The sequence below is a fragment of the Colletotrichum abscissum genome (assembly GCF_030869225.1).
Source record: "Colletotrichum abscissum strain IMI 504890 chromosome Unknown Scaffold_9.1, whole genome shotgun sequence".
NCBI classification, from domain to species: domain Eukaryota; kingdom Fungi; phylum Ascomycota; class Sordariomycetes; order Glomerellales; family Glomerellaceae; genus Colletotrichum; species Colletotrichum abscissum.
Genome location: NW_026850536.1, coordinates 978,935 through 1,005,126, shown reverse-complemented (window position 1 = coordinate 1,005,126; position 26,192 = coordinate 978,935). Strand labels below are relative to the sequence as shown.

Below are 26,192 nucleotides of genomic sequence, written 5' to 3'. Positions count from 1 at the left end.
TGCAGACGCGGTAACCTCAATCCTTAGCGTACCTGATCCCTGTCGGTCTTTTCTTTCCGCTCCCCGGACACGGATCCACATTACGGGTGGGGCGATGACGGCCGAGCTTCGACACCGAGATCGCAGCTGGTTTTACGTACTTGTACCCAAAAGTCCGGGGAAAGCTGCCCCGGATTTTTCTTTTTGGGAGGAGAAGGAAGAGTCACAATGTGAAAGTCATCCCACGACTATCCCAACGACGCGATATCAAGGGTAACGGTGGTCAATTGGCGTTGATTCCGCTCGCTCAGACAGTGATTCGCTCAATCTCTCCCATTGAAGCAGGCACATATGCACACTCGTTCAATCACAATGAGGATACCGAATCGTTCTCCCCCGATCCTAAGGATCGCCAACGGCTCCTTTTACCGGCGCCACCCCAACACGCACACCACGCACCCGAACCCGCCCCTCTTCACAGACCTGAACCTCGAGCTGTCCTCCGCCACCGCCGCCGACAAGAACAAGAACCACTGGTGCATCGTCGGCCCCTCGCTCTCGGGCAAGACGACGCTGCTGCAGGTCCTCCGCGGCCAGCACCTCGCGATCCCGCCCACGGCGCGGACGTACCCGTACCTCTCCACCGAGGTCGTCCCGCCACGCCTGCGAAGTGCCAATAGGGCGATACAATATGTCGGCTTCGACGGTGACGGCGGGTTGGGCGGCGGGCATACTACCAGTGCGTACCTCGCCGCGCGGTACGAGTCGAGGAGGGAGAATACGGATTTCTCGCTGCGGGATTACTTGGTCGGCAACACGGAGCTGAATCCGCTCGATACCTTACCGGGGGAGGAGAACCTGATGCCGCCGGAGCTCGTGGAGAGGGTCGTGAAGGACCTGAGGCTGGAGCCGCTGCTGGATCTCCCCGTCGCGTTCCTGAGTAACGGCCAAGGACGGCGCGCGCGCATCGCGAGGGCGCTGTTGGCCACGCCGGAGGTGCTGCTGCTGGATGAGCCGTTCATGGGGCTCGATCCCCCGACCGTGGCCGGGTTGAGTCCCGTGCTGGAGGGGATCGCGGAGCGGGCGAGTCCGAGGCTGGTGTTGAGTGCGCGGCCGCAGGATCCGCTGCCCGAGTGGATTACGCATTTGGTGTATTTGCGTGGGGACTGTCAGGTTGGGTCGATGGGGCCTAAGGAGGAGGTGTTGGAGGGGCTGAGGACGTATGTGAGGGGCGTGTGGAAGGGTGGGTTGAAGGAGGATGAGAGGTTGCCTGTGCATTCGCTTGTGGAGATGGGAAAGGTTTTGACTGCGAGGGGGGTGGAGGGGGATGGGCTCTTCTCGGCTGGAGAGAAGGATTCGCATGCTGTTGAGTCTGCTTCTTCTGCTGCTGAGGCGTCATCCTCGACTGCTGGGGAGACGGCTGTGGGTGAACCGCTGATTGAGATGGACGGGTGTCAGGTGCGGTACGGGAACAAGATCGCGCTGGGCAACTGGTCTCAGGAGACGCCGTCCGGGCCCAAGGACGGGCTGATGTGGACTGTCCGGCGAGGGGAGCGATGGGGCGTCTTCGGGCCGAACGGGTCGGGCAAGACGACCGTCGTTTCTCTCTTGTGCTCCGATCACCCGCAGACGTACTCCCTCCCCATCAAGCTGTTTGGCCGCAGCAGGCTGCCCGAGCCCGGGTCTGGGCAGCGGCCTGTCACGTTCTGGGATATACAGTCACGGATAGGGCACTCGAGTCCCGAGGTGCACCAGCACATGCCCCGCGGCTTGACTGTTCGACAGGTGTTGGAGAATGCCTGGGCGGATACGTTCAAGGGTATTCCTGTGTTGGATGATGAGGCACGGGGAAAGGTTGAGGCGACGTTGCGGTGGTTCACGCCGGAGTTGAACCCGGGATATCAAAAGGCTCCATCGTCTTCTGTCACGGATGACGGAGGTGACCTCTCTTGGTCGGATAACTACCTCTTTGGCGGTCTCTCCTTCAGCGCCCAGCGCATCGCGTTGCTCCTGCGCGCGGTGATCAAGAATGCCGACGTGGTGGTGCTCGACGAGGCATTCAGCGGAATGGACGATGCTGTCAGAGACAAGTGTATGCTCTTCCTCGCTAAAGGAGAAGAGAAGACGTATAGCGGGGAGCGCATCGTGGATAGTGAGGTAGCCAAGGCAGGCCGAGTGCGGGTCAGGGGGTTGAGTGAGAGGCAAGCGTTGATCTGCATCAGTCACATCAAGGAGGAAGTGCCGGATTGTGTGCGAGAGTGGATTTGTTTGCCCGAGGCCAACGAAGGGTTGCCGGCGCGGTTTGGGCGGTTTGACGGGCCTTTGAGGACGGATGAGAAGCGGTGGAGGGCTCTTTGGGGTGTGTGATACCTCTGGACCCAATGTTTTTTCTTGGCAGTTCACATGAAGGAGAACAAGCTGGTCCCAAAGGACAACAGTATTGAGAGAACGAGGGCAAGAGAAGCGAATAGACTTTGGGTGGATATAGAAGTAGGTAGGTGATTGTTTACCCCAGAGGTGAGCTGCACATCATCCATGTGGGATAGATATCTCAGACGTTGGGCACCAGAGTGTATCCGTAGAAAGAGCCGCATGTGGAAAAGATGGACGTTGAATACCAAAAGCAAATCATCCAAGCCCTCCTCCACCGTGGGCCTGTCAAAGCTACCTTGCTACATTGCCATTACCGTTTGGCGCAAAGATCGTGCTGTGGTCATGGGTGCAAGAGTTGACAGATTTGGCGGAGTGATGAGGTGCATGTGCAGGTGAGTGACGACCCACGGTACTTGGTACCTTACCTAAGGTGAGGTAATCAATCCATTTTGGGCGACAGGTTCAGGAACGGCCAGCGGGCCCCGGGGGCGCTAAGAAGGCGCTAACCGCTACGAGGTCCCACGAACAGGCTCAGCCCCCCTGCGCTGTACATCGCCGGCCCGCTTTTCGCAGCCGGGACACCACGAATCCCCTGCAGTCGTGTCCCGTTGCCCCGTCAACGCCATCGAAGTCTCCGATCCGCCCTGTTGCCTCAACACACTCGCGGATGCGCTGGGAGCAAAAGAGACACTAAGGTGCTGCGTACCCGAGAGGTGAGAAAGAGAATGGCGCAGGTTACAGGCGCAGAGTGATTGCCCATCCACGTTTTTTTCTGACTCCCCCCAGCCTCCCCAACACTTGACCCTCCTTCCCGCAGCTTTGCCCAGATGCTTTACCTCCCTTGCTGCTACTGCTCTCTCGCACATTGCTCCCTCTCATATCATCTCTCGAGATCCATCCCACTTTGCCAAAAAGCTAGTCTTTAGCATAACCACTACCACCATCACCAACCTTGCCGTTTGGGATTCCCATTCAGAATTTCCAACGGCGCTACCCTTTGTCGAGTTTCGACACTTACACCCTCACACCTACGTCTTGGACCCTCATTCCAGTCATTGAGACACTCACTAGGACCCGAATTGACGCCACGAGGCCGACCTGAGCTACGTCGATCCCTCGCCCACACAATCCCATCGTGGCGCCGGCCCGTTGCAAACAAAGAACACCCTTACGAGACCCGGCCCTTGAACAACAATCCAGTACAGCATTCCTCTAACCGTTTCGTCCCGGTAACCGGCGGCGCAAACAACATCTCATCATGGACCCAAATACCCCCTCGCGACCGCCCGACTACAGCCTCCCACCCTACGACGACCGCGACGACGACACTCCCACGGGACGCTCCAACAATCCCGCCGCCATTCGATTACTGACTTCAGTCGAGGAGCCCATCATGGACAGAGCACCGTACGTAACTCCCTCCGCGCCCCAGCAGTCGACTTCGGCTTCGACACCAGTCAGCGGCGCCAAGGGCGCATCGCGACAATTTCGTCATGCTTCTTCCACTTCTGCTACTACTCCTGTTTCCGCATCTTCTATTCCTCGCCTTCGACAGGTTCACAAGACACCCGAGTCGTCGCCCAGCCTCTTCCCACGCCCTCTATCACTGCGCAGGAAGAAGTCGGACGCTGCAGACCCGGTGATCTCTACGCCGGACCACCTCGACGCATTGAGGCAGCAGGAGGAAGGAAATCCAACTTCACCCTTGTCTACAGCACCCGTCTACACACCGCACTTAAGTGGCGTGGGCGTTGTCGACTTTGCAGACGCTCAGCGCATCTCTCGGATACCGGTGCGGTCTTCTACTGTAAAGTTGCAGAAGAGGACCAGGCCCAACTCCATCAGAGAGTCGCAACTTCGGGACAGTCTCCCCACCATACCAGAGGGCCCTTCGCTGCGGAAGAGTCAACTGCACCAGTCCTCCAGTTGTCCCGTTCCTCCATTGTCAGATGATTCTACCAATAACGCAAGCACAAGCTCACATGAGGAAACCAACAGGCCCCGATCCAGCAGACGATCCTATGCGTCGTCCATCTTGTCCGACCGCTCCGCGTCCATTCGAGACCCCCCGAGCATGCCGCCGCCCGACTCGACCTACGTTCCCTTCCAGGGCCGCGACTACGCCCGCGAGTACGAGCGCACCTACGAGCAGGAGTATCAAGACGACTACCCGTACGAGTACCAGTCAGGACGTCATTCACCAACGAGAACATACAGCCCTTCGCGCCTCTCGTCAGACTTCACGAGGCCACCTGCCTCGGGCATTTACGAGCCATCAGACCTCAATGGCAGCCCCAGACCGGGAACTCCATCTTCCAGATACGGCGGTAGCCCCCGACGCCCGCTTCCGCCTGCGCCGTTGTTCTCGACTGGTGCGAACCGCAACTCTGCTGCCTTTGCTGACGACGCCACCGTTTCGATCCCTCTTCACGATAACGACGACGTATTCGGACCCGAGACCGACATCAGTGAGAGCCAGCCGATGAGAGAATCGTACATGTCCCATGACCAGGTTACGCTGAGCGAGGAAGATGCAGAGACCGACATCAATGAGAAGGTAGAGCATTACGGCCCTGCTCCAGATGGAATGCAAGAGCGCCGAGGTGTTCGCGCACCGCAGATGTCGAGAAAGGAGGTCCAGCTTATCAACGGAGAGCTGGTCTTGGAGTGCAAAATTCCTACGATTCTTTACAGTTTCTTGCCTCGCCGCGACGAGGTCGAGTTCACTCACATGAGATATACAGCCGTCACCTGCGACCCCGATGACTTTGTCGAACGCGGATACAAGCTTCGCCAGTCAATTGGCAAAACTGCTCGCGAGACGGAATTGTTCATCTGTGTCACCATGTACAACGAGGACGAGTTTGGCTTCACGAGAACCATGTACGCCGTCATGAAGAACATCTCTCACTTCTGCGCTCGTTCAAAATCGCGCACATGGGGTGATAATGGTTGGCAAAAGATTGTTGTCTGCATTGTGTCTGACGGCAGAGAAAAGATTCATCCTCGCACGCTCGATGCATTGGCGGCAATGGGTGTCTACCAGCACGGTATCGCCAAGAACTACGTCAACCAGAAGGCAGTGCAGGCCCACGTCTACGAGTACACAACACAAGTCTCGCTCGATTCCGATCTCAAGTTCAAGGGTGCCGAAAAAGGTATCGTGCCCTGCCAGTTGATCTTCTGTCTGAAGGAGAAGAACCAAAGGAAGCTCAACTCACACCGTTGGTTCTTCAATGCTTTCGGCAAGGCTCTTAACCCCAACGTGTGCATCTTGCTCGATGTTGGTACCAGACCTGGCGGTACATCTCTGTACCATCTCTGGAAGGCTTTTGACAACGACTCCAACGTTGCCGGTGCTTGCGGAGAGATCAAGGCTATGAAGGGCAAGTTTGGAGTGAACCTCCTGAACCCCCTTGTCGCCTCTCAGAACTTTGAGTACAAGATGTCCAACATTCTTGACAAGCCTCTTGAATCCATCTTCGGGTACATTACCGTCTTGCCCGGTGCACTCAGTGCCTACCGATACCACGCTCTGCAGAACGACGAGACGGGCCATGGTCCTCTCAGTCAGTACTTCAAGGGAGAGACACTGCACGGTCAGCATGCAGACGTGTTCACGGCAAACATGTACCTCGCCGAGGATCGTATCCTCTGCTGGGAGCTTGTCGCCAAGCGCGGCGAGAGTTGGGTCTTGAAGTATGTGAAGGGATGCCATGGTGAAACCGATGTGCCAGGTAAGAGATCTATTCCCACCAAAGTCTATAATTACTAACAAATCCCATAGATACTGTTCCAGAGCTCATCTCGCAGAGACGTCGTTGGCTGAACGGTGCCTTCTTCGCTGCCGTGTACTCGCTCGTTCACTTCAAGCAGATTTGGTACACCGACCACACAATCACTCGCAAGATCCTCCTTCACATCGAATTCATCTACCAGTTCCTGCAGCTTATCTTTACCTACTTTTCCCTGGCAAACTTCTACCTGACCTTCTACTTCGTCGCAGGCGGTCTAGGCGATCCCCTGGTAGATCCCTTCGGTCACAACATTGGTCAATACATCTTTACGGTCCTACGATACACTTGTGTCTTGCTCATCTGCGCGCAATTCATCCTATCGCTAGGTAATCGGCCGCAGGGAGCAAAGAAACTGTACCTCTTCAGTATCGTCGTGTATTGTATCATCATGATCTACACGACGTTCGCGACCTTCTACATTGTCATCCGCCAGCTGAAGGAGAAAGACAACCCCGAGATTCACATGGGCGAAAACGTCTTCACCAACTTCATTGTCTCGATTCTCTCCACTATCGGCTTGTACTTCGTCATGTCCTTCTTATACCTGGATCCCTGGCACTTGTTCACTAGTGCGGCTCAGTACTTCATGCTTCTGCCTGCGTATATCTGCACTCTGCAAGTATACGCCTTCTGCAACACGCACGACGTTACCTGGGGTACCAAGGGAGACAACGTTATGAAGACTGATCTGGGTGGCGCTATCGGAAAGGGCAACAGTGTCGAGCTTGAAATGCCATCTGAGCAGCTTGATATCGACTCTGGCTACGACGAGGCGCTTCGTAACCTCCGTGATCGCGTCGAGGTTCCCCCTTCGCCCATCTCCGAGGCGCAGCTGCAGGAAGACTACTATAAGAGCGTACGTACCTACATGGTGCTCTTGTGGCTTATCTGCAACGCCATTCTCGCCATGGCCGTGTCTGAGGCGTATAGCGAACGCGGCATTGGTGAAAACTACTATCTTGCCTTCATTCTCTGGTCCGTGGCGCTTCTGGCTCTCTTCCGCGCCATCGGCTCTACCACGTTTGCTGTTCTCAACGTCATCAGCATGATTGTCGACGGCCAGGTGCGTATGAGTCTCAAGGTGCCCAAGTGGATGGGCGGATTCGGCGAAAAGGTCAGCGAGAAGATGAGCAGCGTATCGAGTAGTGTTGGAAGCAGCGTCGGCGGAAGCAAGCTCAGCAGTGTGTTCAAGCGTTGATCCTCACTCAACCACCATCGGTGCCGATTGTCGGCGCTTGCTTCTTGCACTCTTGCTTTTGCTTCATAGACACAGCGATGGCCTTCCTTCTGCTATTCCTTGACGACTGTCACGAGTTGACTTGCAGCTTTTTGAGGCGTTTTATTGGTCGACGTTTTGCTTGCATTCTCCTTCATCTCCTATTGCGAAAAAAGTTGCAAGGTAAGTTTGGGGATTTGTTAATTGTTTTTTGTTCTTCAGAGATATCACATGGGTTTTTGCGTTTTTTGCGTCCTAACGAGACGAAATGAGATGAGGGCTGAGGAAATGCTTTTTGCTGTAATGAATGCCAGGTGGGATGTTGTGTACGTATTGGATCCCAATGTTCGGGGATTAGGAAACATGAAGCAATGGTGGGGGATGTCGATACAGGATATGTCGTAAGCGACATGAGCATGAAGAGATGCGAAAGGAAAGATTGAAAGAGTCATGTGTAGATAGATGAGAATTAGCACGAACCAAAAAAGAATGATAGGAATGATGTCATGAGGGCGGCTTCGGCCTGAGATGGACGTTGTTTCTTCTTTTCATGACAAAAAATTGTTTCCGTCAGGTCCTTGTTCATTGGTGAATGTGTATTAATCTAGTTTGTCCCCGTCTCCAAGCCCGTTCTTAGCGGTACCTAGTCTCTTCCTCCAGACTTTGGAGGAAGTCATGAGCATTCGATCTAGGTAGTCCTGACACTGCCCTACCAAACCACTTCATCCGAAGTCTTGCAGAGTCAACTATACTAGGCTTGGAGCTCTCGACTCACCTTTAGGTTAAAGTTTTTGCCCGGCGTCTTAGGCAGTGACTTCAACTGCAAGTACTCGACTATTCACCGCCTCGAGGCGATGCTAGGTACTGTGCGTTGAAATATGATGAGGCTTGCTGTTAGTGAGACCACAAATCTCATGGGACCAGTGGCCACAGGTCGCAGGCGGACTGGCTTCAGAAACGTGTCAGCGGTCATGGACAAAGCGAGTAGGCAATGCTGCTTGGCGCAAGCTATCCCTTGTGGAGATGCGGGTGTGTCTTGAACTTCAATGAATGATGTGAGTTGAGGCTGAGACTTTTCCCCCGCCTCTCAGGTCCGCCCCCGTCGGCTGCCTCGTATGGCAGGTTAGACATTCGAATGCATTGAGATGCAGTAAGATGCCACTCGGGGGACAGGTTGAATGGCCGCCTGTCCTCACATTAGCCACCAAAAAGCGGCCATTTATTTTGTCCCCCGAGTGGATGCATACTTTACACACCGCTTAGGTCCAGGCTTCTGAGCTTTAGCGAGTGCATATTTTGATACGGGAGTTGGATCATTGATTCAGTGATTGACAGCGGGAGCTGGAGTTATGTGGCTGGCTGAAGGCTGCTCATGCACCGTTGCGGGCCTACCCGAGATCGCGAATGTGAGACAGAGATAGATGAGGCTTGCTGAAAACCCGATGCCAACGAGATATTGGGAGAAGAGAAGACCAGAAGCTCGCAAAACCATCGCTTAAAAGCCCGCCTGTCTTCTCCCGCTTGGTCAGGAGGAGCATCTCCTTCACGTCACCACGGCTCTCTTATTCGGGCTTTTTTTGTCACCATTAAACACTTCAGAATCACAGCTACAGACATCACCATGTCTTCCGACGGAACTCAAGGCCCTGTCATCATAGAAGGCATCAAGGCCCCATACGAAGGCAGTACGGTTCCTTGCAAAGCATCAATTACCTAAAGACGCTAACAATATCAAGATGAGCCACCCATGCGGCTGGAACTGCGTGACATGATCAAAGACTATCCCGATCAATGGAATCTGTATCTTCTAGCACTGGAGCGGTTCCAAGCTGTCCCCGAGGATCAGCCGCTTTCTTATTTCCAGATTGCTGGTACGTCAGAGACTCCCTTCCCACGCACGTCGGGTCTCAAAAAGGCTCACGTAACTTTCCAGGCATTCACGGAATGCCGGCTATAAAGTGGCCAAACGAGGAGTGGAATCTCGCCAAAGACATCAATCTCAGTCGAGGCTACGGCGGATACTGCACGCACAGCTCAATCTTGTTCCTCACGTGGCATCGCCCGTACCTCTCTCTGTTTGAGGCAAGTGCATGGATTTACTCGCAGGATCACGAATGACACCAATACTAAGACAACAGGTTGTAGAATGAGCTCTACAAGCATGCCGAATACATCGCCAAAGAGTTTGAGAAGGAGGGGAAGACGCAGTATGTCAAGGCCCTCAAGACCTTCCGGATGCCATACTGGGATTGGGCGCGGCCTGAGCTTCCCTTGTTTCCGAAAGAGGCGCTCTCCGGGGAGCCACAGAAGGTGGAGAGACCCAAGAGCCAGAAGGGAAACACGGAAAAGTTCCCTGCCGAGATCAAACCCCTAGCCAGATACATGTTTGGGGAGTATTCCAAGGCTCATCATAAGGACGATAGGTTTAAAGGAGTCATCAAGGTAAAATATTGACCATGACTACGAAACTTTGGCTTACCCCTCTAGGATGGCGTCAAACTTGAAGAAGCGAGAACCGTGCGGACCTTTGGTAATATCAACGACAAAGTAGCTAGGGACGCAGCCATCAGGCAATTTACCGAACCGGCACGAGGAGTCAAGGGGATGAACATTTCTGAGCGAATCCTGTTTCTTCTTCAGGGCTATGAAGACTTTGGAGCCGTGTCAAACAACGGCGAGTTCGGTTCTCCTAAGAGTCAATTCGGCAATTGGGGTAGCATCGAGGATGTTCACAATGCTGTTCACGACTACATTGGAGGGGATTACATGGGTGAGGCGGCGTGGTCTGCTTTTGACCCCATCTTTTGGCTTCACCATACCAATATCGATCGTCTCTTCGCCATCTGGCAAGTATGCAACCCTAAACAATATGTCACGCCGCAAGAGTCTCTAGAGAACACCGTGGTTCGGGCAAAAGGGTCGCCAGAGCATGCGGATAGCCCTTTGACCCCATTCGCGCGCTCAGTTGCCGCGGACGGTACGCAGGAGTTCTGGACGTCAGCTCAAGTGAGAGACACAAAAGTCTTTGGCTACATCTACCCGGAGACTCAGAGCGTTTTCAACACCAAGAAGCTCATCATGAACGAGGTCGACCGGCTGTACCTGAAGCGGGCCTCCTTTGCCAACATTCTACGAAGTCAGCCGCGTGACGTCGAGACGTTGCAAAAGCTCCAGGAACGCGCAAAGGTGCATCTCAAGTCTGCCAGCGGCGGTGAACCTGAGCTCCCACCGGGCCGTGATATCCAGAACCTGGCAGTCGGGGGCAAGTACCTCGAATGGCTCGTCAACATCAGGGCTGAGAAGGCCGAGCTGAACGGCAACTACATTGTCAACATCTTCCTCGGCGATCCTGACAGCGGCACACTTCCTCTCTTGTACGTGAAGGACCATGCCCATGTCGGGTCATTCGCCACATTCGGCCAGGACGAAAACAGCGCATGTGAAAACTGCCAGAAAGGGCGCGCGGAGAGGCAGAAGATCACCGGTCAAATTCCCCTGACTATTGCCCTGGTTGAGCGGTACTTGGCTGGTCAAGTCGACAGTCTCAAACATGAGGACGTGGTTAAATACCTCAAGGCGAACCTTCGATGGAAAATCACACTTCTCAACGGGGACCTGAAGTCTCCTGAAGAGATAAACAACCTCCTCGTCTGTGTTGTGTCCAACGAGGTCACTTTCGAAGCCAACAAGCCAGAGGAGATTCCGGTGTACTCGGACGTGGTTACTTCTTACCCGGAAATCACCCACCAAATTCCTGAAACTTTCGGCACTGGGTACGATGGCAGCAACTTCTAGGTGGTTTGCGAGCGAATGTTGTCGGTGAAGACTAGTTCGAGTTAGGCAATGATAGATTTGCAGAAAATAATTTCTTGAATTATAACCGTTCCAGAAAATATCGTGCAATTACACCCGAAGTCTGATTTGGAATTTCAGAGTCTCTGCAGTGAATACATTATGACTTTCGTCGTGAAAGTGTGCTAGCGTTGGTGATGTGTGTTTTCGTATTCATACGACATTCGATGGTAGATTGCAGATTTCCCCACCTGCCATCTTATCTTCATCTATTTGTAGAGATCTTATGTCGTTTACCGCGTTTTTCTGTTCTCTTCTTAGGAGTTGCGCCACGTAATGTATGCCTAGATGTGCTGGTTTCTCTCTCCGACCACGATACTTTCCTTCTTCTAGCAGCAAATGATAGCTTCGATGGATGACATCGGGATGTGGGCTGTAAATATCCCGGAACAATAGTGATTAGTCTTGAAATAATCCTTCTGGTAGATTAAAGGATACACATACCGCGTAAAGGTCAAGCGTAAATCAACTCACATGCCCACCTGCTGCTGTCCGTCTTGCCTTCCCATAGGCCAGTAGCCTCCCCTTTCACATTCTCCCTTGCCCTATACCTTAAGTCAGGGCAGTCCTCGCCTGTCTCGTAGGCTGTAACTGACAACTAGATTAGTGTTCCTCAGCCAGATCAAGCAAAGAAGCTTGTCCGCTGAAATTCGTGATTGGCCGAGCCTAGCTCGGACTAGCCCCACTAGAAGCATCGGCCCAAATCCCGGCCGTAGATCGGAGGCGCCCCCACAACGGCCTCCGAGAGACAGCGCTAGAACGGTGCTCCCGTTCTTTACTCCCACGGCAACATCCGCCACCAAAGGAAAGAAGCGGCTAGAATTTGAGGAAAGCTGGAGAAAGCAATTACACTCAGCCGGTGAATGGACTCATGGAGAGACAAATTCATCATCACTACCCACAACCCGTTGGCCGAATCGGTCCCGTGATGGGAGTTGGCTGTGTGTTGGCACAAACTGAGCAGATTTTAACTAGCATTCGGGGGTTTTGCCTAGCCCCCTTCTTCAAGAAACCCCAGAAGCTCTGTGGGGTTGTACCGAAAAAAAGTTTACTGTTGTGGCTTGCGGTCACTTTTTCCCCGGCGGACTTTAGATCTTTTTTTATCAACTTTGTTCAGGGGGCATAGAGCTGTGGGACCTTCATAGACATGTTTATGCTATTTGCTGGGATGACATGACCAGAAACGTTTAGGCGGTGCTGGATCTTAGCCTGGAGTTCACTCATGCCACTGAGGGCGTCTTGCACTGCTCCTAGCGCACCCCTTATGAAATGCCCATAGATTTCACTAAAGAGTTCAAGGTGTCAGATTCTTCCCCTATTTCGATACAATCATACTGAAAACAGGAGCTCCAACGAGAACTCCAACGAGAAAATGGCATGGTACTGAGGCACTGTTCTGATTGACACGTTCTCGAAGTCGGGTGCCAAACCGGGAGCTCAATGTCTTTCGTGAATCGTCAAGCCGCATCCGAATTAGACTCAACGCTGCAACACATTTCCACCCACGTCTTGTAGAAAGACGCGTCACAAATCAAACTACACTGCATTCAAAGATTGTCCAGGACCAGTGTGACGCGGCATACCGGTGGTCAGGGTACCTAGGATCATTGGACGAACCAGAAAACAACCCTCCAAGCGTCGGGAGTTGGATCCCCACCCGAACAAGGTTTCGTCCGGACCATCAGCCCTACCATCATCTCTTCCATTCACGCTAGCCATGACTGACGTAAACTGAACCTGTCGAAGTAGGTCTCCACGGGCGAACTGGGGTCGATGCGAGAATACGGCTCGCACGTCTGTACACTGCGCCCCGGCGCTATGAGGCGTACAGACGGACCACGTGTGGAGCCGCGTCTACTATGGCAACGCCGGCGCCGAGGACTAGGGAACCGCAGCATCGGGATAAGTTTTCAAGCTTGTTATAAAGATGTCTGCCCGGGCACGATGTTGCTGATGGTTTTAGAAGGCATCACCACCATCATTCGCTCTCTCTTCTCTCTTTCATTCACTTGTCTTTCCTCCACACCGACTTGAACTTCGCATCCTTCTAATATGTCTAAGTACTCCAAGGCGGCTCTTCACGCTTTGGCGGCCAGAGCCAGCACATCCTCCCTGGCAGATGTGTGCACTGTCGAGAACGTGCAGAACGCTCTGCCTTCCAACGGAACTCTTCTTGGCATCGATCTGGTTCCCTCTTCCATCACTGCCAGCCCGGTCTACAATGCCACCAGCGGCGGTGGCATGATGGGCGGCAGCAGCACCCCCCTCACATACTGCAACGTCACCGTGGCCTATACCCACACTGGCAAGGGCGACACCGTCAACCTCAAGTACGCCTTCCCGAGCCCCGACGTCTTCAAGAATCGCTTCTACGTTGCCGGCGGTGGTGGTTTCTCCCTCTCCTCCGACTCTACTGGCGGTATCTCCTACGGTGCTGCCGGAGGTGCCACCGATGCTGGCTACGACGCCTTCAACAACAGCTACGACGAGGTCGTCCTTTACGGAAACGGCTCCATCAACTGGGATGCCACCCACATGTTCGGGTACCAGGCCCTGGGGGAGATGACCCAGGTCGGTAAGGCCATCACCAAGGGATTCTACAGCATGGGCGCCGACGACAAGGTCTACACTTACTACGAGGGCTGCTCTGACGGCGGTCGCGAGGGTATGAGTCAGGTCCAGCGCTGGGGTGAGGAGTACGACGGTGTCATCGCCGGTGCTCCGGCCTTCCGCTTCGCCCAGCAGCAGGTCCTCCACGTCTACTCGTCTGCCGTTGAGCATACCCAGGACTACTACCCGCCTCCTTGCGAGCTGGCCAAGATTGTCAACTCCACAATTGCCGCCTGCGACGGCCTCGACGGCCGTGTCGACGGCGTCATCTCCCGCACTGACCTCTGCAAGCTCCAGTTCGACCTGAAGTCCACCATCGGCGAGTCCTACTACTGTGCCGCAAAGACCAGCAGCTCGCTTGGCTTCGGCTTCAACAAGAGACAGGCCCAGGGCAGCACCACCAGCTACCAGCCCGAGCAGAACGGCACTGTCACCGAGCAGGCCGTCGCCGTCGCCCAGGCCATTTACGATGGTGTCTTCAACTCCCAGGGTCAGCGCGCCTACCTCTCTTGGCAAATTGGTTCCGAGCTCGGCGACGCTGCTACTGTTTACAACAACGAGACCGACGCATGGGAGCTTAGCATCCCCTCCACCGGCGGCGAGTACGTCACCAAGTTCGTCCAGCTCCTCGACCTCGACAACCTCTCCGACATGAACAACATCACCTACGACACTCTCGTCGAGTGGATGAACACCGGCATGATCCGTTATCTCGACAGCCTCCAGACCACTCTCCCCGACCTGACCCCCTTCCAGTCCTCGGGCGGCAAGCTCCTCCACTACCACGGCGAGTCCGACTCCAGCATCCCCGCCGCCTCCTCCGTCCACTACTGGCAGTCCGTCCGCTCCGTCATGTACCCCGACGCCAAGGATGACGAGGCCATCAAGTCCCTCGAGGACTGGTACCAGTTCTACCTGGTCCCCGGCGCCGGCCACTGCGGCACCAACAGCCTCCAGCCCGGCCCTTACCCCCAGAACAACATGAACATCATGATCGACTGGGTCGAGAACGGCAACAAGCCCAGCCGCCTCAACGCCACCGTCACCTCGTCCACCAACATCAACGCCGGCGAGACCCAGATGCTTTGCCAGTGGCCTACCCGTCCCGTCTGGCGCGGCAACAGCTCCGACTTTGACTGCGTCAACGACGCCAAGTCGATTGACAGCTGGACTTATACTTTCCCTGCCTTCAAAGCCCCTGTTTACTAAGTGCTCATGGGATGGATATCTAGATTGGCTGTATTCCTGTCATCTTAGGTCGGGATGAGATAGGATACAGGAAAGGTGCAGGATCAAAGTTTCTTTTTCATTCATCATCGCTCTGGGGCATGTAACATGTAGTAGGCCCAAGACGCGACTGTACATAGCTTAGCTTCCATTTCAGTATATACATCTTTCGTAAGAACTCCAACATTGATGGCCAAGTTCGCATACCATATGACAATTTTGATGAGAGAACTGTCAAATTGCTGTGATCTTGTCATCGCCTGTCTCCTTGTTGACCCTTACAGCAGCCGGATCGTCGTCTCTAGCGTCCAGGTCGCTTTTACCTTTCAATTCTACTGAAGACACTACACCAACTTCGGACTGGGTGCTCGTCTCCTCATCTGTGGACCCAGTGTCGTGCTTCTTGTCCCTTTTCAGATAGTAGTGCATGATCCAGGTGAAGACAATCAACGCGACTGCGCATCCCAGGCAGAACGAGAAGCCCTTCCTGTACCTTGGTGACTCGACCGTCGGAAAAGTAAGCAAGGGGGTCCATGCCGTCGAGCTTTGCGACAGCAAATTAATAAGAACCAAAGTGAAGCTCCGTTCCTCGGGGCTGTCTCGCAGCAGGTTGTTGACCCATCCATGGAACACAGAAGACAGAGCATTGGACCAATACATGGTCGCGAACCCGAACCAGAGACCGCCTTCGGGAACAGTCCATATCGTCAGGAAGATAAGACCGATGGCATTGAGGACCGAACATATCGTGATCGACCAGGCCGGACCGAGGAACATATCCGAAGCGAAGCAAGCAATGAGCGTGTACGCGATCCCCAGCGCGGGGGAGATTGTACCCAACTCGTTGATGCGAGCCGCGCTGTACCGTCCAAGACTCTTGATCCAGAGAAGGTAGGAGCCCGTGTTCTTGTGGATGCCTGCGTTCCAGAAGAGGACGTCAGTTGTGATGACGAGCCAGAAGCGGAAGCCGAGGAGGGTGCGCTTGATGTGGCCAAACTTCATCTTGCCGTGCAAGACGTGGCCGTGTTTCTCGAGGCGTTCGCGGGCGGTCTCGATGTCCTTGTTGTTGACGCACCACCTGTTGGGCTGGTCTATGGTACCGGGGATTACGAAGAAGCCGAAAATACCGACGGGGATGGTGATAAGCGCACAGATGATGTACATCCATCGCCAGCCTTCCATGCCTGTGGTATTTTTCTCCCGTTAGCGATTGAGGGGATCATGAGAATGAGTTTTGGCGGTGATTTTTCGTACCGTGAACTCCTTCAAGCGAGCTTGATGCGCCGGCCTGGATAAGACCGGCTGTCAATGTGCCGGCAGCAAGACCGGTATAGAAGATACCGCCGCGACGAGCAATTTCGTGGCCTCGATACCATGAGCCTTTCTCAGAGTCAGCGATAAGTCCGATCATCGTTCAAGTCCTCAATGCGTACCGAATACGTAATGCATTGCTGGGAAGAACGCGGCTTCGAACCATCCGACCATGAATCTGTAAGCGGCCAGTTCTGCGTAAGAGTGGACGCGATACTGTAGAAGCGTGAAAACTCCCCACAGGACGTCGCAAATTGGGATGAGATATTGGATTGGGACATAGGTCATGATGAATCTAGCTTTCTGTTAGTGCACAACAGCAGATTCGGAGATCATTATCCATACAGGAAAGGGATCTGGCCCAAGACCGATCCAAGAGTGAACAGCGTTTGTAACTGAACAAGCTCATTTCCGTAAAACCCGAGGTCCTCCTTCATGCCGGCGACGTAGGCATTGTTCAAATTGGATTGATCGACATATTTGACCCAATAGCCTTTCGAGCTGAATGTTAGCCCGATAGCTGGGAGACTACGCGAGAAGGATAGATCGTACCGAGGACCGAGTAGGGTACCAAGAGAAGGTCAATCTTCGTGATGAGACGCCTCTCCTCCTTCGTGTCATCTGGCGAGAACCATCTCCACTCCCACCACCTGTCTCTTGGAACCGACTCTTTCAGAGCAGATGCCATCGTCGCAGAGTCTTTGGGGCAATCGACCAGAGACCTCTAAGATAAGAACGATTGAGAACTGAGATAGTTCGAGACATACTCGCTCGACGACGGATAGCGAGTTGATAAATGACGATGCGTGAGCCCTCGTCCAAGCTGGATCCCGCCCGGAAGTTGCCCGCCATTGCGCAATTCTTACCGAGCTCCTGAGGAGCAGCGTCAATCTTAGCACTTCAATGGATGGTCGCAGCGAATCCTGCCGATGCGGCCAAAAGTGGGCTCGTGGTATCGTCAAGTCGCGGGAAGAGAGAATATTTGAACTGCCAAGAAGACAAGATTTTGCGATATCGGTAGATAGTTTTATCGACCAGGTCCTCAAATGTTTAGATTGGCCGGCCGTCCTGCAAGTTAGCTAGCGAAAGCCAGGCATGGCAATGGTGTGCTGCAACCCCACAATGATGATAGACAACCTTGCTTTGGCGTCTTTTGGAGTTGAATCTCATTCGACGAGTCGAGCGTTGCGCATAGCCGGATATGGCCCATGTAGCGCAGAGAGTCTGGATCTTGTGTTGAAGAAAACTTGGTCATTCATTGCGAAGTCGAGTCTCGGTCTGTCCGGGGGTACGATTAAATAAGATCTATTCGTCAACAACTTTCACATGGAGTAGACCCAAGCGTTTTCTACCTCAATTCTGACTCGACGCGCAAAGATCGGGTGACAACAACGGGCGGTACAGTCACAACTTCAGTAGCGTTCATCTTACCACCTCTGAAGGCATACGTAAAAGTCCACCCAGACCCAGCACCGCCGTGTTCACCCTTGTTGTTGACAACCACAATACCGCTCGATACGGCCGGATACTTCTTTACCATGCGAACTACGGCATCTCTCGCTGCCTCCTGAGGGCTCATCCCCCTTCGCATGCTCTCCACGGCCTGATAACAAGGCAAGAAACGCATCATGATGTCGCCGTCGCCAGTCGCGCCGCATGCTCCGACATCACCGTCAACGTAAGAACCGGAACCTGTGATCGGGCCGTCGCCGACGCGTCCGGGTACCTTGAAGGAGGCTCCATTGGTAGAGGTACCAGCCGCCATGATCCCATTCGCGTCCAGAGCCATCATGGATATGGTGTCGTGTGACGCCTGCGCTGAATTCGGCGCAATGAGGTCAAAGTAACCAGAAGAGCTGGAGTCGAGCTCCACGGGCGTGTACGGCCCGCACGCGGCCTTGGGATCCGGCGTGACGTTCTGCCTGTAATTCGACTGGCAGTTTCCGGCCCGCCACGCGGCGCACCGCTCCGCAGAGGCCTCGGTAGTCAAGCTCTCGGCGACGAAGCCGTTCTCAATGGCGAATTCCGTCGCGAGGTCCCCGGCCAGCATGGTGTGCGAGGTATACTCGAGCACGTGGCGAGCGACGCCAATGGCGTTCTTGACGCGGCGCAGGGCGGCAACGGAGCCGGATTTCATGGTAACGCCGTCCATGATCATGGCGTCGAGGGTGGTCTCGCAGTTCTCGCCGGGGGAGCCGCCGAAGCCGACGCTGCCGTCGCATTGGTTCGCCTCACAGGTCGCGCAGCCGATCTCGACGGCGTCGAGGGCCGAGGTGCCCGGCTTGACGAGTGCCTGGTAGGCGGCGTCTGTGGCTGCTGTGAAGGGGCCGCCCCAGGTGTTGATGACCATGGGAAACCCCGGCGATGCTTGACCGAGGACGCGGTGCCCGGTGAGAAAGGAGAGAAGGAGTGGGGCGAGGGTGCGGGGGCGGAGGTCCGGCATTGTGGGCGGCTTCCGGAGACGATGCCGGATTAGTGATTGAAGGTCCAAGGGGAAGATGAGAGGGGCTCAATGGCTCGATAGCATGAGCTTGGCGGCTGTTTGCCAGAATGAGTGACGATGGCGCAAGTAGGATGAGGTGAGACTGGCCGACCGGTTTGCGTAGGGAGGCTTTAATAAAAAGCACGGTCGCGCAAACCACCGTGCCGGTGTTGGTGTTATTTACCCCGCGCGATAGGCTGATCTGCGCCGATAAACAGGGGTCAAGGGGGCATTTGGATGCTGGGTCCGAAGCGAATAAAGGTTGGAATTGCAGTTGATACCACGTTACTCTTGGGTTGCCAAGCAAAAGCCAATGCTGCGCTATCAACCTTCCTTTCTAAGTATCATGACGAGGAGGTTGGTGATGCCAAGAAAGGATATTGGAGAGGATATCGGCGGTTAGTTGAAGCCTAGGCCATAACCTCTGGCTTGAAAAGAATGACCCAAGCGGACGACGATATGTGGAAATTGCGGCAACCGAGTGAGGGAGAGGGTGAAATCGACAGCATTTATTTTGACATTGTCTATGAGCTGGCAGCATGTCGACGCCAACATGCCTTTGGTCTGGGCCGAGATCAAAGGCTGAAGCTTACAAAGATCTCTCACAACATTTCTGCGCAGAAGTCCTTGACCGCATCCAGAACCTTGTTGATATGCTCTTCCCCATGAGTAAGGTTCAGCGCAAGGAATCCACGACGTCCGACGTAAATCCTCTTGCTGAGAAGGTAAAAGAAGAAGAGATCCTGCAACTTGCCTGCCGAAGGGCCCTGGAAGTGCAAGCCAATCGCACTCCCATAGCCAGTCAGCTTGACAATGGACGCATCCTTGGAGCCGAACACCTCACGCAGCTCGTCGCGAAGCTTGTTCCCCAGCTCATTGTTCCTCTCAAGCGCCGTTCTCGACAAAAGCTTGGTGGCAGCGACACCCGCCGTCATGGAGAAGACGTTGTTGTTCCATGTTCCCGAATGGAAGAGACTCCGCGGTCCCTGTGGGTCGTACAGGTCCATGATGTCCTTGCGCCCACCAAACGCGCCAAACGAGAAGCCCCCGCCGAAGTGCTTGCCGATGGTGGTCATGTCCGGCGTGATGCCGTAGATCTCTTGCAAGCCGCCGTAGTTGAGTCGCGAGGTGATGACCTCGTCAAAGATGAGGATGGCGCCGATGCGCGTGGCTTCGTCGCGGAGGAACTGGAGGAACTCTTTTGACCCCTCAAGCATTCCCGCTGCGCCTTGCATCGGTTCCACAATGATGATGCCGATATCGTCGCTGATTTGCGATCGGGTATACTCAATGTCGTTGTATCGGCCGTACGCGAAATTGTGGGGAAGAATCAGCGGGTTGTTGGGCGTGAAAGATAATGTGCCACCGTGATAACCATCTTCAAACACCAAGACCTGAGCGTGGAGCATGATTTAGCGAAATATCTCGGGCTCGAGGAACTGTCACAGCCTACCTTCTTTCTTCCAATGAAATGCAACGCCGTACCAATCGCCATGGTGTTCGCTTCAGTTCCCGAATTGCAAAACCTGATGGCATCGACGCTCTGGAATCTCTCAACCAATAGGGCAGCCAATTCGCCCTCCTTGGGACTCGGCCCGCCCAGAGTGAATCCCGACTTGGTAACGCTGTTGATCGCAGCGATGATGTCTGGGTGAGAGTGGCCGAACATACCGGCGCAATATTCGGACACGAAGTCGAGGTACTCGGCGCCGTCCACGGATATCAGGTGACAGTCGTGGCCTCCGGAGAAAGCCAATGGGAAAGGCAGGTAATGCAGCACGGATCTAGTTGTACCCCCAGGTAGCGACCCTGAGGCTGTCTTGTTGACTTGCAGCGAGCCCTGGTTCTCTGCGACATACTGTTCGACGTATGTGTTCAATTGCTGCTCGATGTTCGCCGCAGGCTGAGCTGCCTCCCCGTTTTGTTGGAGTTCCACCATGATTGCTCGATTGCGGAGTACACAGTCTAAAGATGCTTCACGTCTTGCTGTTGAGTCTTTCATCGATGAACAAGAGGAGATAGGAACATCCGCATACCTTTCTAATCAATTGATGGATTAAATACTGGCGAACTTTGCCGCGCGGGACCAGGTCCGATCTGACCGCTTCTGTCAATGTTGTGTGTTCTTCGTGGACTATAGATAAGATGAACCCCGCTCGGGTATGCGACATCGGGATGCCGAATCATGTTCGGGATTGTGCCAGCCAAAATCTCGGGATAGATGCACTAGCCAAGGGCTCATACCCGAGAATGGGGAGACTTCTTCCAAGTATAGCTTGGATTCGTTCTCAAACCTCAACATACGATCGATCCAGATGTATGAACTGTCAGGTTTCTTTCCCGAAAGCGAAATGGTTCGAAAGCCGACAGACTGCTTGGCAGCATGAGTTGGGTGTCAGGTTGTGTGCTGCTCATCGTGTGTGGGAAAGGAGGCCCATGAACCAATGGTTTTACACGATTTCTCCCCGGACCCATGTGTCAAACACCTCGTTTCCGCCAAGACTCGGCACTCACGTTCCCTGTTGTACACCAAAGAGGATCGAATTTTATCCTTGTATTGAAGAGAAGAGAAAGGGGACGAAGCGAGAAATTTTCTAGTTGTGCAAGTGTGAAACTAGGTGGACTCTTGATGCCGCCTCTAACACTGCTATGGAATGTAAATCTATGGAGTTCTATCCTGCTTTTTGTTTTGCCCAAAATATGATGTTCAACTTCCTTTCGCAGAATCACCAAATCATGCACGCTCAACGCTACAGACTTATGATAATGCATCGACCGGTAGGCGTCACAGACGCGGCCTCACCAAGCCACAAGGTGTGACGACTAATGCAACGCAGAGACCTTGTGGCCTCATGCCTTCTCGTTGTTCGACGTCTTCTCCCTCATCCTTGCCGCCCTCCAAGTTTGTCCCCAGTACCAGTGTATCACCGCCAACGGCCCAACGGCAACCGTGACGAGGGCCAAGCCCAAGAACGCGGCGCCAGGCCCCGTGGTGGCAACAAAGTTGTCTACCAACGCGACGCCAATAGCTCCCAGACCGCACCTGACCAAGTTATTAATCGCCGTGGCACTAGCACCCTTTCCAGGACACAGGTCGGTGACGAGGGTCTGATTGAGGGCAAAGACGGCGTTGCTGGTCGCAGCGATGAAGAACTGGAGGACGAGTGGGACTGCGATCCAGCCTGATCGCGAAGTGATGGAGGGGAAGTTGAGGGAGAGGCCGTAGCCGCCTGTGGAAGCGACGAAGATGAGGACGATCCAGGGGAGACGACGAAGGCGGGCGCGCTCTATGGGGAACTCAGCGGGCATGTTCTTCCCTGAGAGCTTTTCTGTTCCTGCTATGTTATGAGATGTCTTGTACTCTTCTTCCATCTCGAGATAGTCTTTTGTCATTAGCTTGCCCACGATTGCGGATCCAACAATGGTTCCAAGTCCTGTCCTACATGTAAGCGAGTCTCCTTTTTGATAAGGGAGAAAGAAGGTGAAGGTGGGAAGGTTACTTACCATTAGGTAGAAATGCGAGGCCCGTTTGTAAGTCACTAAGTCCGAACAGCTCCTTGAACAGGATGGTGGTGCTCGACGTGACCATAGTCCATATGGTATAGACCACGCCACCAAACACCAAGTTGATCAAAATGTCCTTCTGAATCAACAGCCGCAACGGTTCCACAAAGGTCATCAATGTCACCTTCTTCCGCGGAATGGGTTCATCCGGGTCTTCGAGGTACTCTGGCTCCTTGCCAAGGTACCATATGATCGGCTTGTAAATGCCACCCAAACGAAGCGAGCCGTTCCCGGCAATGCTCCGCATGGTTTCAGGCAGCCAAAACACAATCACCAAGGTGACTATAGAAGAAAGAATCAGGAGAAAGACAAAGATGGACCGGAACCCGAGGAAGTTGGCGAGCAGGCCGCCGAGCACAGGCCCGACTGCTATGCTGAAGTTTCGGACTACGAGGTGTTAGCTCCGAGCTCACCAGGAGATAAAACCGAGTCACCGAGCAAAACACCGTAATGCGTGTGAAACAGCGATAGGGCCCATAGTGACTTACTCGCCTGGTAGAAACTAATAAATGCTCCCCGTTCAGCCGGGGGAGAAATATCCTGGATCACGCCGTTTCCTGTTGCACAGGTCAGCAAAAGGAATTACGACGACTTTTTCTTGGCTAAATTTAGAGGTTCAAGGGAGAAAACAAAGGGTTGTATTTTCCCGTATGTAACTTACCAATGCTCACGGTTGAGGCACTTCCGGCGGCTTGCAAGCCCCTGAAGAGCAGAAGAACTGTGAAATTGGGAGAGAAGCTCAGTCCGATGTTGGCAATGATGTACACGGCGAACGAGGCGATGTAGATTGGCCTTCTGCCCAGAGCATCCGAGATCGAGCCCCAAATTAGCGGGGAGATGCCTTGGATGATCAAGTACGACGTGATGGTCAGAGAAACCATCTGCGAGCTGACATTGAGATCCTATGAGATTTCGTGAATTAGAGAGTTTCCAAGGATTCCGGCTGGATGAACAGGACTTACCCGTGCGATCGTATCGAGAGCTGGGAAATAGATATTGGAAGAAAGACCAGAGAACAATCCGGCGGCTCCGATGATGACGATAACAACCCATTTCTGCTTCTTCGTGAAGACGTGGTAAGGCGGTTCTGGCTCCAGCTCCTGTACGGCAGTTCCTTCATCGCCACTGCTGTTGTCGTCGAACGGGTTCTGAGCTTCACGCGGAGCAGAATGCCCTTCTATTGAGTTTTGATCCGCAAACGGGTCACGGAACTCAGTGCCGTGGGGATCATTCTCGCTCTCCGTGATGGAAGGCAGTGAGTTCGGCCGGCCGAAGAAGATGGACGAGTTGCTGCTGCGCGAGCTGGCAACGCTGAGACTCCTGCTGAGAGATCTCGAGCGGTCTCTGACGGACGTCCTCGTTGGCGAAATGTACTCGTCGTGGTCTCGGTCTTGAGAGAGCTCAGTGTCGCTAGTGAGAAGGTGCAAGCCGCCCATGGCTGTGGCAGAAATCCTTCTGGCTATGCTGGGTCTCGCGGCTCGAGACTCCAAGGTCTCACTGCTAGGGCGTTCCATGGCTGTGAGGAGTTTGGCGATGTTGCTTGAGCGCCTTCGACTGAGATGTCAAAATGAAGGTCTTGTCGTTCTCTTTTTGGTCTGAAGAAGATACGACGAATTCCAAGAGGAACCACTGTTGATGATATTTGACAGATCCTCTCTCTCCTCGGGAGACCCGATTATCCACAAACCAAGCACAGTTCACTCTCAGAGTAACACTATCTGAGGCCAAGACAATTTGCGGAGTTCATTTTCAGACTAACACCGGCTCTTGCAGCAGAATTCCTCGACTTCAGGAAGATGGGGCCGTGGCCGCCCTGGGGTTCAACGGCAACCAGTTGCCGACGTCACGTCAAGACAAATCATCCCACACAGCCCGCAGATACTGCCAAAAATAAGTTCAGTGAACTGGCACAAGGTTTATCGAGCCTCGAGAGTTATTGATCGACCAAGGGTGATTTGCGGCTAGGCCACGTCCCGGGGCGAAGGGGCCGCAAAAGATTAGAGCTGACTCTGGACCCAATGCCCTCTGAACCAGTTGGGTTATACGCAAACCCGTGCTCGCTACGGGATGTTACTGGTCTGTTGTCCAGTAAGCGTGAAACTTGTTCCAGGATGTAGCGCCGAGCCTAAAACGCCTGCCGGGCTGATAGGTTTTGCGGCGGCAGATTGTGAAGTATACACGTCCGCACCCGCGCAGGGAAGTCTCAGACGAAGATGGCAAGAGGTAGAGAAAATGGAGAGAAATCAAAGACAATCCATGCCAAGAATAGACAATCCCTGCGACAGCTTGGGCACGATATGTCAATGACAACGACAACAGGCCGATATCTACGACAGGCGACCCCCTCCGGATCCCACTCTCCCACATATGCCTCCAAGATCTGCCACAGTCCCCTCACGACGCTCAAGCCCTCCTTTGATCGGTCCACCACGTGGATTCAACTAAGCAACTGATAGACCGGCTACTTTACCGCTGCCAAGTCCTTTCATGAGAAGTCCAGTCGTCTCGTCTCAGAAACATGGCACGCCAGCCTCAGAATCTTGGATAGGTATCCCACGGGGTCCACCGAACCCATCGCTCTGGGATTGACAGTTCATCCGTGTAAGTCAAACGCCTCTCCCGCTCTGGTCTAAAATGACTGAACACCCAAAAACTAACATTCTCTTCACAGTGATCAACCACACAGACTTACAGCTAATTGGAACAACATGGTTGGCCTTTCGATGAACCGTAGGAGAGGTCCTCCTCCCAAACTTCGGCTCGACATTCCTCAAGACCAAGATCAAGTCCAAGATCCAGAGAAACATCAAGAGCGAGCCGTGAAGTCGCCAGGACCTCTGACTCCGAACAGACCTCTCATAGGCTCTGAAATTCCTATGCTCCCAGCTCCTGAGCGAACCACCACAACATCTACTCATGTTCCTCTTCCATCCAATGGTCCAGCGGATACGCTTCCTCAGATCCCAACGACCACTCAGCCTGCGGTATTACCCTCATCGAGCGCACCACCAAGGGCTATTACTCCTCCTTCAACGCCAATCTCTAGCGCACCCCCAAAGTCACCAACTCTTCGCCCAAGCGTGTCGATATCAAAAACTACAGTGTTCATCACAACAACGAAACCTCAAATCTCAGTCATCCCAAGCCCCACAAACACAGTATTTGTCACCGCTGCGCCCCAGACGATTACAGTGACTGCACCATCTGTCCCTTTACCGTCAAATGACCTGAACGGCGACAGTGGAAGCAAGCCCCAACCTCAACCTCAACCATCAGCCATCGGCTCAACGCAAGGCGCTTCCTTCACCAGTGGTTCTGGTGTTGCCGTCCTTGGGGTACTCGGGGGCATCGGTAAGAGAGACAACAATGTGGAATCTTGTAATGTTGCCATAAACTGACCCGTTTCAAAACAGCGGCGGCATCTATTCTAGCAATGGCTGGATTGATATTCTGGCGCAAGCGGAAGAACCGGAACAGCATGGGCTCGGGAGGGGTATGGACGCTTTCCCTCATCGAGTGGTATCTTCCCTGCTAACCTAATCTCGTGATAGATATTGACCGGAAAGTCGCAATAGAGAAGACGGATCACGACAGGTAAACCAGTGGGACATAAGATGAAGTGTTTTCACACGGCCGGGCTGGCCTCAATTTCTTTTCTTGTGTCACTTTGGGAAATTCGGGATCATAGACAAGGCGGCCTCTAGCAAACTACAGCTCTGCCTCCCCAAAGACTATCGTTCTGGAGCGAGGGGATAGATTTTGGCAGTAAATTTCTAGTGTT

General features: G+C 53.9%; 9 protein-coding genes across 9 annotated transcripts; 5 read left to right on the top strand and 4 right to left on the bottom strand.

Moving 5' to 3' along the window:
* Positions 1 to 351: 351 nt before the first annotated feature.
* CABS01_04823 (ABC transporter) lies at positions 352 to 2,346 on the top strand (the record flags this gene model as incomplete). The annotated part of the gene is made up of 1 exon (XM_060538193.1): positions 352 to 2,346. One exon carries the CDS (start codon positions 352 to 354, stop codon positions 2,344 to 2,346), a length of 1,995 nt encoding a protein of 664 aa, XP_060389855.1.
* A 1,264-nt stretch (positions 2,347 to 3,610) lies between these two features.
* On the top strand, positions 3,611 to 7,347 carry CABS01_04822 (chitin synthase; the record flags this gene model as incomplete). Its single annotated transcript, XM_060538192.1, has 2 exons — positions 3,611 to 6,089; positions 6,140 to 7,347. The coding sequence occupies 2 exons, from the start codon at positions 3,611 to 3,613 to the stop codon at positions 7,345 to 7,347; spliced, it is 3,687 nt and encodes a 1,228-aa protein (XP_060389854.1).
* A 1,639-nt stretch (positions 7,348 to 8,986) lies between these two features.
* Positions 8,987 to 11,160, top strand: CABS01_04821 (uncharacterized protein; the record flags this gene model as incomplete). Its single annotated transcript, XM_060538191.1, has 4 exons — positions 8,987 to 9,050; positions 9,102 to 9,286; positions 9,511 to 9,807; positions 9,853 to 11,160. 4 exons carry the CDS (start codon positions 8,987 to 8,989, stop codon positions 11,158 to 11,160), a joined length of 1,854 nt encoding a protein of 617 aa, XP_060389853.1.
* A 2,001-nt stretch (positions 11,161 to 13,161) lies between these two features.
* CABS01_04820 (tannase) lies at positions 13,162 to 15,036 on the top strand (the record flags this gene model as incomplete). The annotated part of the gene is made up of 2 exons (XM_060538190.1): positions 13,162 to 13,173; positions 13,279 to 15,036. The coding sequence occupies 2 exons, from the start codon at positions 13,162 to 13,164 to the stop codon at positions 15,034 to 15,036; spliced, it is 1,770 nt and encodes a 589-aa protein (XP_060389852.1).
* Positions 15,037 to 15,288: 252 nt separating this feature from the next.
* CABS01_04819 (major facilitator superfamily transporter) lies at positions 15,289 to 17,053 on the bottom strand (the record flags this gene model as incomplete). Its single annotated transcript, XM_060538189.1, has 5 exons — positions 15,289 to 16,238; positions 16,309 to 16,434; positions 16,488 to 16,660; positions 16,711 to 16,858; positions 16,918 to 17,053. 5 exons carry the CDS (start codon positions 17,051 to 17,053, stop codon positions 15,289 to 15,291), a joined length of 1,533 nt encoding a protein of 510 aa, XP_060389851.1.
* A 660-nt stretch (positions 17,054 to 17,713) lies between these two features.
* Positions 17,714 to 18,808, bottom strand: CABS01_04818 (asparaginase; the record flags this gene model as incomplete). The annotated part of the gene is made up of 1 exon (XM_060538188.1): positions 17,714 to 18,808. The coding sequence occupies one exon, from the start codon at positions 18,806 to 18,808 to the stop codon at positions 17,714 to 17,716; it is 1,095 nt and encodes a 364-aa protein (XP_060389850.1).
* A 641-nt stretch (positions 18,809 to 19,449) lies between these two features.
* CABS01_04817 (aminotransferase class-III) lies at positions 19,450 to 20,786 on the bottom strand (the record flags this gene model as incomplete). The annotated part of the gene is made up of 2 exons (XM_060538187.1): positions 19,450 to 20,241; positions 20,301 to 20,786. 2 exons carry the CDS (start codon positions 20,784 to 20,786, stop codon positions 19,450 to 19,452), a joined length of 1,278 nt encoding a protein of 425 aa, XP_060389849.1.
* Positions 20,787 to 21,697: 911 nt separating this feature from the next.
* CABS01_04816 (major facilitator superfamily transporter) lies at positions 21,698 to 23,925 on the bottom strand (the record flags this gene model as incomplete). The annotated part of the gene is made up of 5 exons (XM_060538186.1): positions 21,698 to 22,281; positions 22,352 to 22,798; positions 22,900 to 22,968; positions 23,073 to 23,313; positions 23,374 to 23,925. 5 exons carry the CDS (start codon positions 23,923 to 23,925, stop codon positions 21,698 to 21,700), a joined length of 1,893 nt encoding a protein of 630 aa, XP_060389848.1.
* Positions 23,926 to 25,119: 1,194 nt separating this feature from the next.
* Positions 25,120 to 25,986, top strand: CABS01_04815 (uncharacterized protein; the record flags this gene model as incomplete). The annotated part of the gene is made up of 3 exons (XM_060538185.1): positions 25,120 to 25,762; positions 25,825 to 25,904; positions 25,963 to 25,986. The coding sequence occupies 3 exons, from the start codon at positions 25,120 to 25,122 to the stop codon at positions 25,984 to 25,986; spliced, it is 747 nt and encodes a 248-aa protein (XP_060389847.1).
* Between the last annotated feature and the right edge of the window lie 206 nt (positions 25,987 to 26,192).